The 15565-nt window shown below is 41.2% G+C and overlaps 1 protein-coding gene across 1 annotated transcript; it reads left to right on the forward strand.

Annotated features, from left to right (window-relative positions):
- The first annotated feature begins 3347 nt into the window (after nt 1-3347).
- Nucleotides 3348-13771, forward strand: LOC311139151 (ammonium transporter Rh type B-like). Its single transcript, XM_084174042.1, has 10 exons — nt 3348-3657; nt 8297-8483; nt 8648-8798; nt 9011-9158; nt 9432-9598; nt 11023-11160; nt 11900-12033; nt 12185-12306; nt 12516-12589; nt 13052-13771. Exons 1-10 carry the CDS (start codon nt 3471-3473, stop codon nt 13127-13129), a joined length of 1386 nt encoding a protein of 461 aa, XP_084030168.1. The 5' UTR covers nt 3348-3470; the 3' UTR covers nt 13130-13771.
- Nucleotides 13772-15565: the final 1794 nt, after the last annotated feature.

Below are 15565 nucleotides of genomic sequence, written 5' to 3' on the forward strand. Positions count from 1 at the left end.
GTTTTATTATATTTCAGTCTTCTGTGATGTATATAAAGTGTAATATTGGTATGCAAACTCAAAATTGAATACATTTCAACTCTATATCTTATTTTTTAAGCCCATAAAGATGTGTGTGAGGTGTATACTTTTGTTTCAAAGTAGATTTCTTAATGACTACTGCAGTAAAAGGTTATTAAAGCGTCAGTCATACAACAGCTATACTTAAACCCAAACTGGTTTTCCAGTAGAGTAGTAAGAATGGCTCACCCTTTTTTTATTGCCTTTTTTCCTTTAACCAGATAACAACCTCTCTGTTTCGGTTAATTGAAATGAACATGTACATCAGCAGTTTTCATCTTGTTATAGGTCACTGACTGACTGTCCCTCAATTAGCCCATATCAGTAAAAATGATTTAGATTGGTAAATTAGTCAAATTAGTCTAGCCAGATATCTAAACTTGTAGTAACCACATCCAAATTACCGACCGTGCACGCAGGGCACGTGCCCAGAAGGGTTCAATTAGAAATTAAGTCAGTCAATTCAGGAAATACATTTAAACCCCCCAAAATGACCTCACAAAAATTCAAACCCTGGTTACGGCCCTGATAATACTGTTATTAGAAGTACCATGTATGTGAAATTTATGAATAATGTACAGTCGTGGTCATACGTTTTGAGAATGACACAAATACTAATTTTCACAAAGTCTGCTGCCTCAGTTTTGATGATGTCAATTTGCATATACTCCAGAATGTCATGAAGAGTGATCAGATGAATTGCAATTAAATGCAAAGTCCCTCTTTGCCATGAAAATGAACTTAATCCCCAAAAAACATTTCCACTGCATTTCAGCCCTGCCACAAAAGGACCAGCTGCCATCATGTCAGTCATTCTCTCGTTAACACAGGTGAGAGTGTTGACGAGGACAAGGCTGGAGATCACTCTGTCATGCTGATTGAGTTAGAATAACAGACTGGAAGCTTTAAAAGGAGGGTGGTGCTTGAAATCATTGTTCTTCCTCTGTTAACCATGGTTACCTGCAAGGAAACACATGCCGTCATCATTGCTTCGCACAAAAAGGGCTTATAGGATATCGATGCTAGGAAGAGTGCACCTAAATCAACCATTTATCGGATCATCAAGAACTTCAAGGAGAGAGGTTCAATTGTTGTGAAGAAGGCGTCAGGGCGCCCAAGAAAGTCCAGCAAGTGCCAGGACCGTCTCCTAAAGTTGATTCAGCTGCGGGATCGGGGCACCACCAATGCAGAGCTTGCTCAGGAATGGCAGCAGGCAGGTGTGAGTTCATCTGCACGCACAGTGAGGCGAAGACTTTTGGAGGATGGCCTGGTCTCAAGAAGGGCAGCAAAGAAGCCACTTCTCTCCAGGAAAAACATCAGGGACAGACTGATATTCTGCAAAAGGTACAGGGATTGGACTGCTGAGGACTGGGGTAAAGTCATTTACTCTGATGAATCCCCTTTCCGATTGTTTGGAGCATCCGGAAAACACCTTGTCCGGAGAAGACAAGGTGAGTGCTACAATCAGTCCTGTGTCATGCCAACAGTAAAGCATCCTGAGACCATTCATGTGTGGGGTTGCTTCTCAGCCAAGGGAGTGGGATCACTCACAATTTTGCCTAAGAACACAGCCATGAATAAAGAACGGTACCAACACATCCTCCGAGAGCAACTTCCAACCATCCAAGAACAGTTTGGTGACGAACAATACCTTTTCCAGCATGATGGAGCACCTTGCCATAAGGCAAAAGTGATAACTAAGTGGCTCGGGGAACAAAACATCGACATTTTGGGTCCATGGTCAGGAAACTCCCCAGACCTTAATCCCATTGAGAACTTGTGGTCAATCCTCATGAGGCGGGTGGACAAACAAAAACCCACAAATTCGGACTAACTCCAAGCATTGATTATGCAAGAATGGGCTGCCATCAGTCAGGATGTGGCCCAGAAGTTAATTGACAGCATGCCAGGGCAGATTGCAGAGGTCTTGAAAAAGAAGGGTCAACACTGCAAATATTGACTCTTTGCATAAACGTAATGTAATTGTCAATAAAAATGCTTGTAAATATACTTCAGTATACCATAGTAACATCTGACAAAAATATCTCGTAACACTGAAGCAGCGAACTTTGTGAAGACCAATATTCTCAAAACTTTTGACCACGACTGTATATGTAACAAAATGTAAAAAATGCAATACAATTGTAACAAAGTTACTTTTGTCCTCCGAAGTGGTGGATGGGCCAATAACATTCATAGCTACTGTAAGTTCTACTTGGATTTCGCTGTGCCTTAACTACAGTAGGCCTACAGTATGCCATCAGTCATCATCATTAGTGGAATTCTTGAATTCTTGAATTTTATTTGACCTTCATTGACTGAATTAAATGTGAAATGACCCCAACTCTTCAGACAGTCATTCAGGCAGGAAGGTAGGCAGAAAGCTTGACAGACATTCAGGATTCAACTTCATAGATTGGCTTTGACGCCTGTGGTAGGCTTTTAGTTGAGATTCTCTAAACCATAACAGCATTCCTGCTAGGTGCGCTTCTCTAAAGGAGAAAGATAGCGTACATAGTGAGTGATGGCTCCTCCTTACAGGACAAAGATGTGCACAGACCTGCCTCCATCCCCTCTCACATCCTACTCCCCCAAAACCTGAGTCTCAAACCCCCCCCCCCCCCCCCCCCCCCCCCCCCCCCCACCCATCCCAAACCCGATATCCCACAACCTTTCCAGTTGCGCCTGTCCAAACATCTCAACTACAGGCCTTTTTAGCTTTTTAATATTGTGACAGTAAGTAAGGATGAATGGAATGTGTGTGTGTGTATATGTGTCTTGGCACATTATCACACATGGTTGCACAAACTATTTTGATCCCAAGAAGTTTTGTTTTTATTTTACTTTTTGTCTCACTTTGAGGAGTCAATGGCATAATGGAGAGACACTGCTTACATTCACACAAGCAATATGTTAGATCCTATGCGTGTACACGCTTGACTGTCTGTCTGCATGCATCTGTTTGTGTTTTTTAATTCACAGTGGGTCTTGAACCATCGACCTGTTTTTACCGTAGATAAGGTATAAGAAAGCATTTAAAAAACGATTTCAATATGAAGGGTAAACCCATAAAAATAGTTTTTGATGGGTCATTTTCCTTCTCTATCAATCTAGAGGAGTAACTGATCATTTTAAGGAGTCCTAACTAATTCCAGACCACCATAACAGCAGCAATAGTGAAGGGGAGGGGCTGAGGTTTGCTTGCAGCCTCTGATTGGCATGATCATTTGCAACCGAAGCACACTAATTACGTCTGACCAAATCATGTGTCAGCTTGAGTCCTCCTCACTCCCACTCTGAGTTAGTGTATGTTGCTGTGTTCCCCGCTCTGGAGCTGAGTTGGACTTCTAACCATTCACCCCTAAGGCCATAGTGCAGAGCTAGGAGAATACCCAGGTAACCCCACAGCCATGACGAACTCAGCGACTAACTTGCGGCTGAAGCTGCCCATGGCCTGCATCATCCTGGAGGTGATCATCATCATCCTCTTCGGCACGCTGGTGAAGTACGACGAAGAGACAGACGCCAAGCAATGGCACATGAAAATTGCCAATGGCTCCTCCAACTACGAAAACGACTTTTACTACCGCTACCCCAGTGAGTGACCGCAGAGAGAGGGGTAGGGTTGGGGTAACGAGACAGGTGGGGTAGTAGACATCCCTAACCACTGATACAGGGTCAGATACATTTTCATCCCTTTAATGGTTATGGTTATGATTAGGTAGTATGGTGATCTGACCCTAAATATGTGGATAAGGGTAACTATTACCTTGTGAGGGTGGAGAGAATGGGGGATGTGGAGTCTATCTATAGAAATGAAATAATTGTTATTTTCCTTATTTGTTATGGTTTGTCTATGTGTCTGAGACTTGCATGGTAGCAGAAGCAGATCTGTTTGTTGTTTAGGCAAGTCTTGTGTCGTTCATTGTCATGCCATACATGTTTGTCATGACAATGAACATGACAGAAAAGTTGTCTGAAGCTCAAACGAATCTGACGACTAGATGGGAAATAATTTATTTTCCTTCTGTGTTATGTCGCATGTCTTGCTCCAGTGCTGTGTTTGTATATTGCCTTCCCCCCTGGGGAGTCTAGTCTTCCCCATCATTTTTTGGGGGGACGTTATGAACTTACAGTACGGTTGTGTGGAGGAGATGAGGAGGTGGGTGGTGATGGTCATTGAGGTGAGCTGTTTGTGAGGGTTTGTAGAGGGGCAAAATAACTATTTTATGTTTGATCTGTGCTCAGTGCTGTAGATCAGCATTCCTACTCTGATACCCTTTAATACATAGGGCAGAGTGGGGTAAGATGAGCCAAAGGGGTAAGTTTAGCCACCCTTGTTTCTAGGAAACCATACAATAAAAAATATGACCGAATATTTAGGAAGAGGTCATAATTTCATTGATTCTGTGAAGGAATAAACCACATGGAAAAGTTGTAAGCAAGTTATGTCCAAAAAACAGATTCTCACCAAGTCAAATTAATGTATTGTGTTAGAGGTTTCATGATGCTTGTATCTAAACCAAAGTAGATCATTTTAAGATTATACATCAGTTGGGGTGTCTATAAGCTTCAATATGAGGTCCTAAACCTAGCATGAAAGTGCATCCTCGTACCTGTGTGGGCTAATATAGTCAAAATGTGTGTCCTTCGGTAAGTTGAGCCAATGGCCATGGGGTAAGTTGGGCCTATGGTTGAGCCAATGGCAAGTTGAGAAAATTGAAGTGTTTTCTTCCCAGCCATAATGCAAGGCATTATCGCTGGGATATGAGGTAACAACAGAGCCTGGCCTATGTTAAAAGTGTTTAAAAAGTACAAAGTGTTTGTTAGGTGTTAAGCCTGTGTTAAAAGATGCTTAAAATGATTAAAAGACAAAACAGCGATTGTGTTTGGGAAATAAAGATAGACATGGTTTTAAAAAGGTAGTGGTAATATTTCATTCAATACAGAAATGTGTAGGCGGCTTAACTTAACCTGTCCCGTGGCTCAACTTACTCCATACCCGGGATAAGTTGTGCGAAGAGACCACTTTTTTTGGACAAGCTATGTTTTCAAAACTGTAATGTTAACATGAATTCTGATTATTTCCAGGGATACACAACATCCTGAAATATATGTTAATAGATTTGTTATAAAGAATACTATATTTCCCTTGACGGTGGAATGCTGAATGTAAAAAATGGATAAACTTACCCCACTCTCCCCTACAACCCGTGAGCTTCTCAGTGTTCAATGTGAGTTTTCCCTCCTTTGCTTTGACATTTGGCTGCAAGCAGCAAAGCAACAAATGGTTAATTTGTTTCCTAATTAGAGGAGGGTTTGGTTGCCAAATGTTTTTGGGTGAACTTGTTTTACTTTCTGTGACAGTGTACTCCAGTTCACTGATGTATCAAATAGATAATTCTCATTATCGGTTTTATACTTGAAATGCTCCGTTTGCTTTGTGTTGTGGTGTACAATATAAACACCAACAATCACAACAGTACATTTTGGAGACAGACGGATACCTGAAAACAGACAATGTGCTTACGTAATTGCATACTTTCTACTGTCTGCGGTCCACTGAAAATAATTGGAAACTAGAAGCTCTTTGTCAAGTGGGAGGAGAGGGAGAGTTAAGTTCCCCAATGTCAATATGGAAACAAATCCGGCATGGGGAGAGATTACTGTCCTTTGATATAACCCTTTAGTTTCTCAGATCTGTCTGTCAATGTTTTTTTGATTAGCGTCAAAACCATCTAACTCATAGGCTACTTTGAACAGCAAGAGGGAAGGAAGTTTGGTTTCTGAATAGGTTATAGCATGTCTGTTGAAGTGGGTGTACAATCAGCGGGTATACTGTTCCTCCTCTGAATGTTGCTGTTCCACCTTAACAGATCAGTAATGAAATGCAAAGGAACACTGCTGGGGGGGGAGGTGGTGCAGGTAATTGGTGTGTGCAATTCTTAGCCGTGTTGAAAGTTCACCTGTGTGCAACTAGTCCTACCTGTCACCACACCTTGAGGCTTTCCCAGTATTGTCTCTGTACTATATGTCATGCAGGTGGCTGGGTGCAGGTAAGTCCCAGAAAGAGTATGAGAATGTCTGTTATACAGACATGGGAATGTGTAGGAGGAATGTTTAATTTTCACATTCACCCAATCACTGTCCAATTAGTGAAAGGCCAGAGGGATAGGGGCTTCTGCGTGAGAAAGAAAGGCGCACCGGGGGGAGGAGAGTGAGGGGGAAAAGTTGAGTGAAAGATGGGGAACAGAAGGAGGGAGGGTGAAAAGGAGAGAAAGGGTTAGGAGGGAGAGAGTGATTGTTTTCAGAGAGAAGGTAAAGTTTGCTGTGGCATTGTGATTTATGTGTTTATTGTCACACCAGCAAGGCTTGTCATATGGATGACTGAGATACACAGAAAACGAGCTAGGGAGAGCGAGAAAGCAAGAGAAAAAGATTGTATGGCACAAAAAGGTCATTAAGGAACCAAAGTTGAGCTGTGAGCTACTTTGGCTGGTAGCAATGGTTTCCAGTTTTCCCTTGTTAAGGCCGGGGAGTCATAGCCTGGTCAATCACACTGACCGCTGTGGTCAGTGTGGTTGACTAGGCCATTGGAGTCATGGGAAACTTTGGGAGTTGAATTATATGAATCTCTGAGAGTTGGATCATGTCCGTTTGACTTTGAATTCAATTAATCTTTGAAGCTGAAGTCTGTGACTCATTTGAGATTTGAATCAATTGAGCCTTTGAGCGTTGGGCCTTCATCCTTCACTGAAGCAGGTGAAGCTGCTGATGCACATTATGCCAGGCTCACTATTTATGCTCTTGCCTTTAAGCTATTGAGTGATTGAGTACACTGACTTTGACACAAAGTAGAAACCTGTTCAAGGTTGGGTACATTTGAAAGAGGAAGTACTAAATGTCCATTAGTAGTAATTATTTCAGATCATCTTTAACCTGTCACCTTCACTGCTGAATGGAAGATCACCTTCAAGAATGAAACACACACACACACACATACACACATACAGTAAGTGCACATCTGACTACTCTCATTGATCATATCCTGTCATAACACTTTTTGGTGTTTTGTATGAGATGTCTCTTTCCCTTCATCAAATGGCGGGTGCACAGGGCACTGTTTGGATGACGGAATTATTTTGAAGTGGATGAACGTGTGCAAATAGCCTACTTTTTGAAGTGATTTGTTTGACAATAAGTGAAAACATCATCACTGGGTGTGTTCATGCCACATTAAAAGGTAATACATGTTTACTGTTCAAATACATGTCTTTACTATTAGCCCCATAAATATTTTCGTGCACAAATAGGAAGTCCCGTGAATAAAATTGAGACCCCCAAATGTCACTGTATAATTCTCACTCTGCTGCTCTTTATTGTCTGGGTGTGTATGTAGGTTGACCTCATTGCTATGAGATAAGAGATTTGCTGTTATGTCAACATATAGTAGAAGCCTTTAGAACTATAGCTGCTCCACATGACAAATGTCTAGAAAGCAAATGATATATGATTGAAAGACACAGTCAGAATTAAGAGAACTGTAAATAAGGCATTAGGTTAAAACTGGTCTGTATGTTGCTTCATGAGTGCAGGTAATATATTACAACAACAATTTTTACAATCTATTTTGTTTATTTACATCCTCACAGGTGTTGCCCATGTGTGAGCATGTTACATTTTCTCACCGCTCTGAAGGTGTCAGTAGGTGTCCTTCTAGGGGATGGCACGGGGTATTTGGGCCAGCCTGCCAATGGGGAGTTGAGCAGTGCGAATATCCTCTATGCCAATGATCAGTTGCCAGGCAACGACACCAAGAGATATTGTCCCCACTCCCCAGTGCCATGTGGATGAATACGTCCAGTGGGCAGAGGGAGGTGTAGTAGGCTGGTTAACAAGGCCGGATAGCAGGCTGAATGGAGCTATGAGGCACAGGGTAACTTCTGTGTCCTTCTATGTAGGCCAACTGAGGCTCCCAAAGCCCCCTGTCCCGCTCAATTTAAATCACAAAATGTTGACTAAAAGGGATTGTAGGTGATTCGTGGGGAAGTCACCAGAACTTACAATTAGATGAAAGATACTGCTATACTACTGTCATAAGACAGTCTTTCTCACCAAACCATAAGAAGGGGATTGTTAAAATGTTTGCAAGACTGACCACACAGGCACTTGAATAGTGACAATGTGCATCCAACGCAATAAAATAATCTGTACTGTGTTCTCCTCCTTTGTTCAGGCTTTCAGGATGTGCACGTGATGATCTTCATTGGCTTTGGTTTCCTCATGACGTTCCTGCAACGTTACGGCTTTAGCAGTGTGGGCTTCAACTTCCTCATCGCGGCCTTTGCTCTGCAGTGGGCCACTCTCATGCAGGGCTTCGTCCACGGCATGCACGGGGGCAAGATCCACGTCGGAATAGAGAGGTACGGCTCATGCACACAATAACCTATATTTCATACTAAAATAAACACAACACACCAGCAAATACATGTGATGTGTATACATGTCATATCATACGGGTGTAAGTGTATACTGTAGTGTATCCCATAATAAACCCTATCATTAAGAGTGTTTGTCCCTCCTGCAGTATGATCAACGCTGACTTCTGCACGGGCTCAGTGCTTATCTCGTTCGGGGCGGTCCTGGGGAAGACCAGTCCAGTCCAGCTGCTGGTCATGTCTGTGATTGAAGTCACCCTGTTCGCAGTCAATGAGTTCATTGTGCTTTCTGTTCTGGGGGTGAGTGTGTGTGTGTTTAGGTGTACCATTCAATGTACAGTTCATGTCTTGCAGCCTTAAGGCTTATATGTGTGTATACAAAACTACACTAAAACTGTTTTTTTACGTACTATTATGCCTACTCTCCTATTTGGCTTTCTCATCACTCTTGCATAATATACTTTTAGACTAAGCTTTTTACACCCCTTAAATTAGATCATGTTCACCTTTAGGCCAAGGATGCTGGTGGCTCCATGACCATCCACACCTTTGGAGCTTACTTTGGCCTGATGGTGGCTCGTGTTCTCTACCGCCCCAACCTGGACAAGAGCAAACACAAGAACTGCTCTGTCTACCACTCTGACCTCTTCGCCATGATTGGTAAGAATACCTCCTGCTCATCGTAAGCAGGAAGCCCGTACATTAGATACAAATAGCCACCATAAACAAGTCGGACAACTTAACCTTCATTTTCTGAAGACGCCAGTTATGTTTTGACTATGCATGCCAATGCCAATGTATGGGAATCTGTGTCATAATTAAGAGTACAGTACATCCACCTCCCCAGGAAAAAACCTTACCTGTAAGCTTGCTAAACTAAAGGACTATATTACATACCAGTTTGCTAATACTTATTTTTCCCTGCCTGCTCAGGCACCATCTACCTGTGGATGTTCTGGCCAAGCTTCAACTCTGCTGTGACGGCCCACGGAGACGACCAGCACCGCACGGCTATGAACACCTACTATTCCCTGGCTGCCTGCACCCTAGCCACCTACGGCCTGTCTGCCGTTGTGGCCCATGATGGCAAGCTCGATATGGTGAGGGGGCTAGTACGGTAGGGGGGACTTAAGAGGAAAAGCAGGTCCCTAAAAGTACTCTAGGGCTAGACAGGCGATGTGGACTTGGGGGGACATAGAGGGAGAAGTAGGATTCTACAGGGACTATGCAGTGTAAATGAGGGGCTTAAAGTGGTCTTCCCAGATAATTTCAAGTGGGAGTTAGGGACTAGACATGGTAGGGGAAGGAAGATTTCTCCCAGTGTTTGTTGTCAAAACAATCTGGTTCAACTGTATTTTGCGTCATAGGCCTACTAGCCCTATTAGATGTTATACATGTAAGTAAATATTTGGAATGAAACATGACTCCTTTGGGATTAAATCCTGATTGGCAACCTCTGGATATGCAAACATCCTGTATGATGACTCAGACAGGTATTTCAACTATTGACTACAGATGTAGTTAGGTGTGCTTGCTGAAAGCAAAGCACAACTCTAGATTTCTTACATACTTATATTGTTATTATTATTATATTTATTCCACTCGCTCTAGCGCTTAAATGATTTAAGCTATTAACATGAAACCAACTTCCAAATGTGCAGACTGCACCAAATTAGATTGCTTGAAAAACTTTTTAATAGCAATGAACTCACCAACAGTAACTCTTGAACCGTTCAAGCTAGAGACACCAAACCAACTTTCACATGTTCAGGCTATCCTATCCAATCAAGCAATCAATCAGCTAACCAATCAATCAATCTTTTCATCTACCCACTTTTTCAACTATAACCAGTCACTACCATTACTACTGCAGTCACTACCACTTCTATAACTTATTTCAAAACCATAAATACTTTAAAACAAGCTAGCAAGCCCACATTTTCTTCCAAAAATGGACTTTTCTAGTTTAGATTTGATTTATCTATTCTAAACTATCAAACTATGAATCATCAAACTTTCTCACGATACGATTTAAGAATGCCTAGATTGGAAACCATCCCAAAAAATGCATGCTGAAGCATCACACCATAGTTACGATCTAACTTTTAGAGTATACAGTCATGTGAGCCAGACAATATATCTAGTTGCTATGTCCCTTGAGGACATAGCTGTCATCTGCATCTCATGCTGAAATCAAGAAGGTGCATTCCTGTCTAGATGGAAATCAATCTGAAGTTGTCTTTTCTATACAATGGAGGGAGTGTTGGAGTCAGTGAACATACCACATGACCTGATGATAGTAGTACCGTTCTAATCAGCTGAGATTATCTCACAGTTGGTGAAAGGGTAGTGTGTCAGCAGCATATCATAACATCTGTCTATAATCTAACTCTACACACTCGCACACCCCCACTTTGCATGATGGCGATAGCAAATAGATAATTAAAATAAAGGTATGAATTGACTCTGACAATCAACCATTTTGAACACCATTTTAAAAACGTTGTCTCTCTCCTCTCTTTAGGTGCACATCCAGAACGCTGCCCTTGCCGGTGGGGTTGCCGTGGGAACTGCTGGTGAAATGATGCTCACTCCTTTCGGCTCCATGATTGTGGGCTTCCTGGCTGGAACCATCTCTGTGCTGGGCTTCAAGTTCCTCTCGGTAAGGCCAACCTCCCATTGGTAAGACAGGATATAGGACAGAAGTGTATGGAAATGAAAATGTATTATCCTCCTGAGACCCAGGAATAAAACATATCTGTAATTAAAAATACAACATTTTTTGGGGTGATAAAAAACTTAAACAATTACAAAATATAGGTTTATTTATTTTCTATTGTATGTGCACTGTAGTGGACTTAATAAATCAGTTGATAGTAAATATGAAAAATTTAACATTACAGTAAATGGGTACAGTAGGTAACAAAACTACAGAGGACATAAATAAGATCTTATTCAATGTGAAAAATGATTGCACTGCTCTGAAAACTCACCAAACTATTCCTGAGATATTTACTTACTAAAAGCAATTGAAAATCTAACTCACAAAAAAATTATAATTACACACACTTACCTTCCTTTTTACCATAAAATGTGCTAATTGTGTTGGCAGCCATTTTGACAAACCTGGAAGAGAAAGTTATCCAGGTCACACTCCCACATGTGATATCATTGAAAAGCCCCGAATGTCCTTTCAAGGGGTCTCAGGAGGATTTGACCATTTATGATGCCAACAGAACAAGAGAATATATTTACAACATAAACAGTCATGTTGAGAAACACATCCACTTATGTGTATATGGCACCTTTTGAAGGACATACAGGTGCTAGAGTGCATACACATCACGCACACAAACACCCGCACTCATGGCACTGCCAACTTTCCACCCCTGTCCCCTCAGCCTATCCTGGAAGAAAAGCTGAAGATACAGGACACGTGTGGCGTCCACAACCTGCACGGCATGCCTGGAGTCCTGGGAGCCATCGTTGGAGCAGTTACTGCTGCTCTGGCAACCAAGGATGTCTATGGAGATGGGTTAGTCTGCCTTTTTTTTTGACAAGTTGGAAAAGTGTGCCCTCTGCTGGTGTTATGGTGAAGCTCCCCCTATTGCGCAACAGACATACGCCATCAAAGCGTGCATTCATACAACAGTTTCATTCAACACTCCCTGCTCTCTGTGTTGCAGGATGGCTGATGTGTTCCCTGACATCCACTCTGGGGATGTGGAAGCCTCGTCCCAGGGCGTACGACAGGCCATCTCCCTGGCTGTGACCCTGGGCATCGCCCTCCTGGGCGGTCTTATCACCGGTACGTAGAGGGACTAGCTAGAGGATAGGGGGGATTTAAATATTACCAGTTTACAGAATGTTATAAGCACACACAGTCATTATCTTGACTTGAGTTTGTTTTGCAAATGCATGGTGATATTATATCTATGCTCTTTTGTTCCTGTATATAGGTATGTGTGTAATTGTATCATGTCCTTGTCATGTAATTTATATGTCCATGTCTTGTAGGTTTTATTCTGAAGCTGCCAATCTATGGTGCTCCTCCTGACACCATCTGCTTTGAGGATGGCATCTACTGGGAGGTAAGTTTAGCTACTACTCCCAGTCACTTTGTATGGATGAATGAACAAACAGGACTCACAGATTTGTACATAGTGTTTGTGTGACAGTGCAGTGCCATTCAGGCCCATGAAGGGTTAAAGATTGTCAGTGATGGCATACAGTTGGATCCCAATGTAGTGCAATATGATATGTGGCCACATGGTGTCATGCTTGCATTTGGTTACTGAACTCCAATGGCTGCATGTCATGTCAGAACATCAGGTGGTGCCATTTCACATGGTCAATGCATGTATAATCAGTAATTGACGATTCTCTTGATAAAAAAATATATATAAAGATTTAGGAATGTGTTGAAATTATCTAGGCAATAGGCATACTTGCATTTTTATGACTAGATGATAAGGTGAAAAAAAGGTTTAAATAAATCACCACTACATCTTTATTTTTCTCTTTCCATTTTACTCTCTCTCTCTCTCTCTCAGCTGCCTGGTGAGGAGGGCTCACATGAGGAGTTGACCACTGTTAGGACACTGGACGAGGCAGAAAAGCTCAACGCATAAACACACACACACACATACACACACTTGAGATCCACACATAGTAGATTGTACAACCAGGATGTGGCAGCACATGGTGCTTGTGTATGTCTGCCATTTTTTTTATGTGCCAATGACCATATCTGGGTCACTAGTATGGTTGTAGTGTGTGTTCAAACACTCCAGACCACCAGTAGAAGTGCCTTTCACTCTCAGAAGAAAAAAATCTCAAGGTAGCCCTTAATGTGTTTACACCAGACAGAAGTATGCTATCCTCCGAGCAGCATGGGCCATGGACAGCCCATTGCAATATACCTCCTACCAGCTGCCTTATGTTATGGTCCTAGATGACGTTATGAAGCTACAGTATATGACAGAGCTGTAGACTTGAATCATGGTCTGGGAATTTGGATTCGACTAGTGAAATCTGTTTGATGATGCAAAAACAATGGATTAAGCTACTTTTTAATTGAGTGTTTTTTTTTTTTTTTTGGTTTTTTTGTCTTCTGCCCTCTTTTAAGAGATGTTACATGCACCAATGTTAAGGGAATTACACTTTTAACCATTTTTAATCATTCGATTGACTAAGGGAAAGACAAATATGCAGTAGGCCTATGTGTTGTGAATTCTATATTAAAACCAAATAAAAATGTACCTCGCATGTGATTTAATGTAGATCGCTGATGTTTTCATGAATAGACGATAACTTTTATAGGTGCAAGTACATCCCTAAAAATGAAAAATATTCCAGAATAAAACTGCATAGATAGAGTTAAAGTAGAGTTTTGACGATTTAATATTCGCTCTGGGTCAGGATTCTCCTTTTCTTATGTTTGTATACTATGCAATGTATTGGGTAGAGTAGAATTGCTATTGTTCAGTTATGTACAGTTGTGATATAATTGAGTCGACTAGCAAACCACTGAATCAAATTGATTATTTGCTATAGGGGGGGAAACGGTGCCCAGACTTTGTTACACTGGAGACAATGTAATTGCTGTGAATTTAAATGATAATTGAATAATACCTGTAGCATATTTTTGCAGAAATACATCTTTCAATTGTGACATTATTCATTAATTACATTTCAATATTATTTTATCTTGTTCATTGGACATTTTGAGTAGTTTTGTCCGACATTTTCCTTTAATCCGTTCCTGAATATTTAATGGGGCCCTTAATTACCGAAGAAGAGGTTAATACCCAAAATGCAAATGGTTTTTTTTCATATACCACATGATTAACACTTTCTGGGATCAAACAGCCTAGGGAAGCTGGTGTCTTCAGCTGCGTTTAGACAGGCATCCCAATTCTGATATGTTTTTGACCAATCCGATTAGCTGAAAAAGAGCTGTTATGAAAAGATCTGATTCGCCAAAAGCCCAACTAGTGGAAAAAAAGATCAGAATTGGCCTGCCTATGTAAACGCAGCCTTTAACATGTGTCTTAGATAGCGCCCGGGGCCAGTTCATGTTCGTGCGAGAAAAATAAAAGGTTCCTGAATTAACATTTAGGGGTTCCTCCGATTGCATCATCGGCGGAACTCCTAAAGGTGCCTCCTATGTCGAAAATATACAGGTTAGGACAATGTAATAATTGCATGCGGAAGCGTTCGAAAATAGTGTCCCGAAATAATGTAGCCAGGTGCTAATCCTGAAGAATCGGCAACAGTCCAATGAATTTGTTTTGTGCCTCGCATACTCCCTTAAAATACCTAAGCTTGAAAAACGAGAAAAAAGCGGCAATATTACTGTTTGTCCCTCTTGAGCAGCAAGTAGACTAACTCAAAAAGTCCATCCAAATTAAAGATGCACTATGCAGAAATCGCTCCGCCATTTCCTGGTTGCTAAAATTCTAATAGTTCGCCTAATTTCAGTTTGTGACAAAACAAGCAGTCATTGTGTAGAGAATCATTGTACCATCTAAACAGCTGTGAAATATATTTTCCATAACCAAACATATTGTATATTCAGCTATTTGAAGCTGGTGTACAAAACCGAAAGTAAAAGATGCAAAAATGAAACTTCAGAACGGGAAGCATAGAAATAGCTGACTTGCTTTCAACCGGAATTAAAAATCTAGAACTTACTTTTCTATTTGAATTAGCTAGGGTCACCCAAAAGGTTACATATTGTAGCTTTAAAATAAGATAACTCCAGGGGTGGCCCACCCATTAGGGCGTTAGGGGCGGAGCACCACCTGTGATTGGTCAATTAAAAAAAAAAATATATATATATATATAAATATATGTTTAAGTGTGTATGTATGTATGTGTGTGTGTGTATGTATGTATGTATGTATGTATATATATATATGTATATATATATATATATATATATATATATATATATATATATATACACACAGTGGGGAGAACAAGTATTTGATACACTGCCGATTTTGCAGGTTTTCCTACTTACAAAGCATGTAGAGGTCTGTAATTTTATCATAGGTACACTT

This window comes from Coregonus lavaretus (genome assembly GCF_964263955.1).
Source record: "Coregonus lavaretus genome assembly, chromosome: 13".
NCBI classification, from domain to species: Eukaryota; Metazoa; Chordata; class Actinopteri; order Salmoniformes; family Salmonidae; genus Coregonus; species Coregonus lavaretus.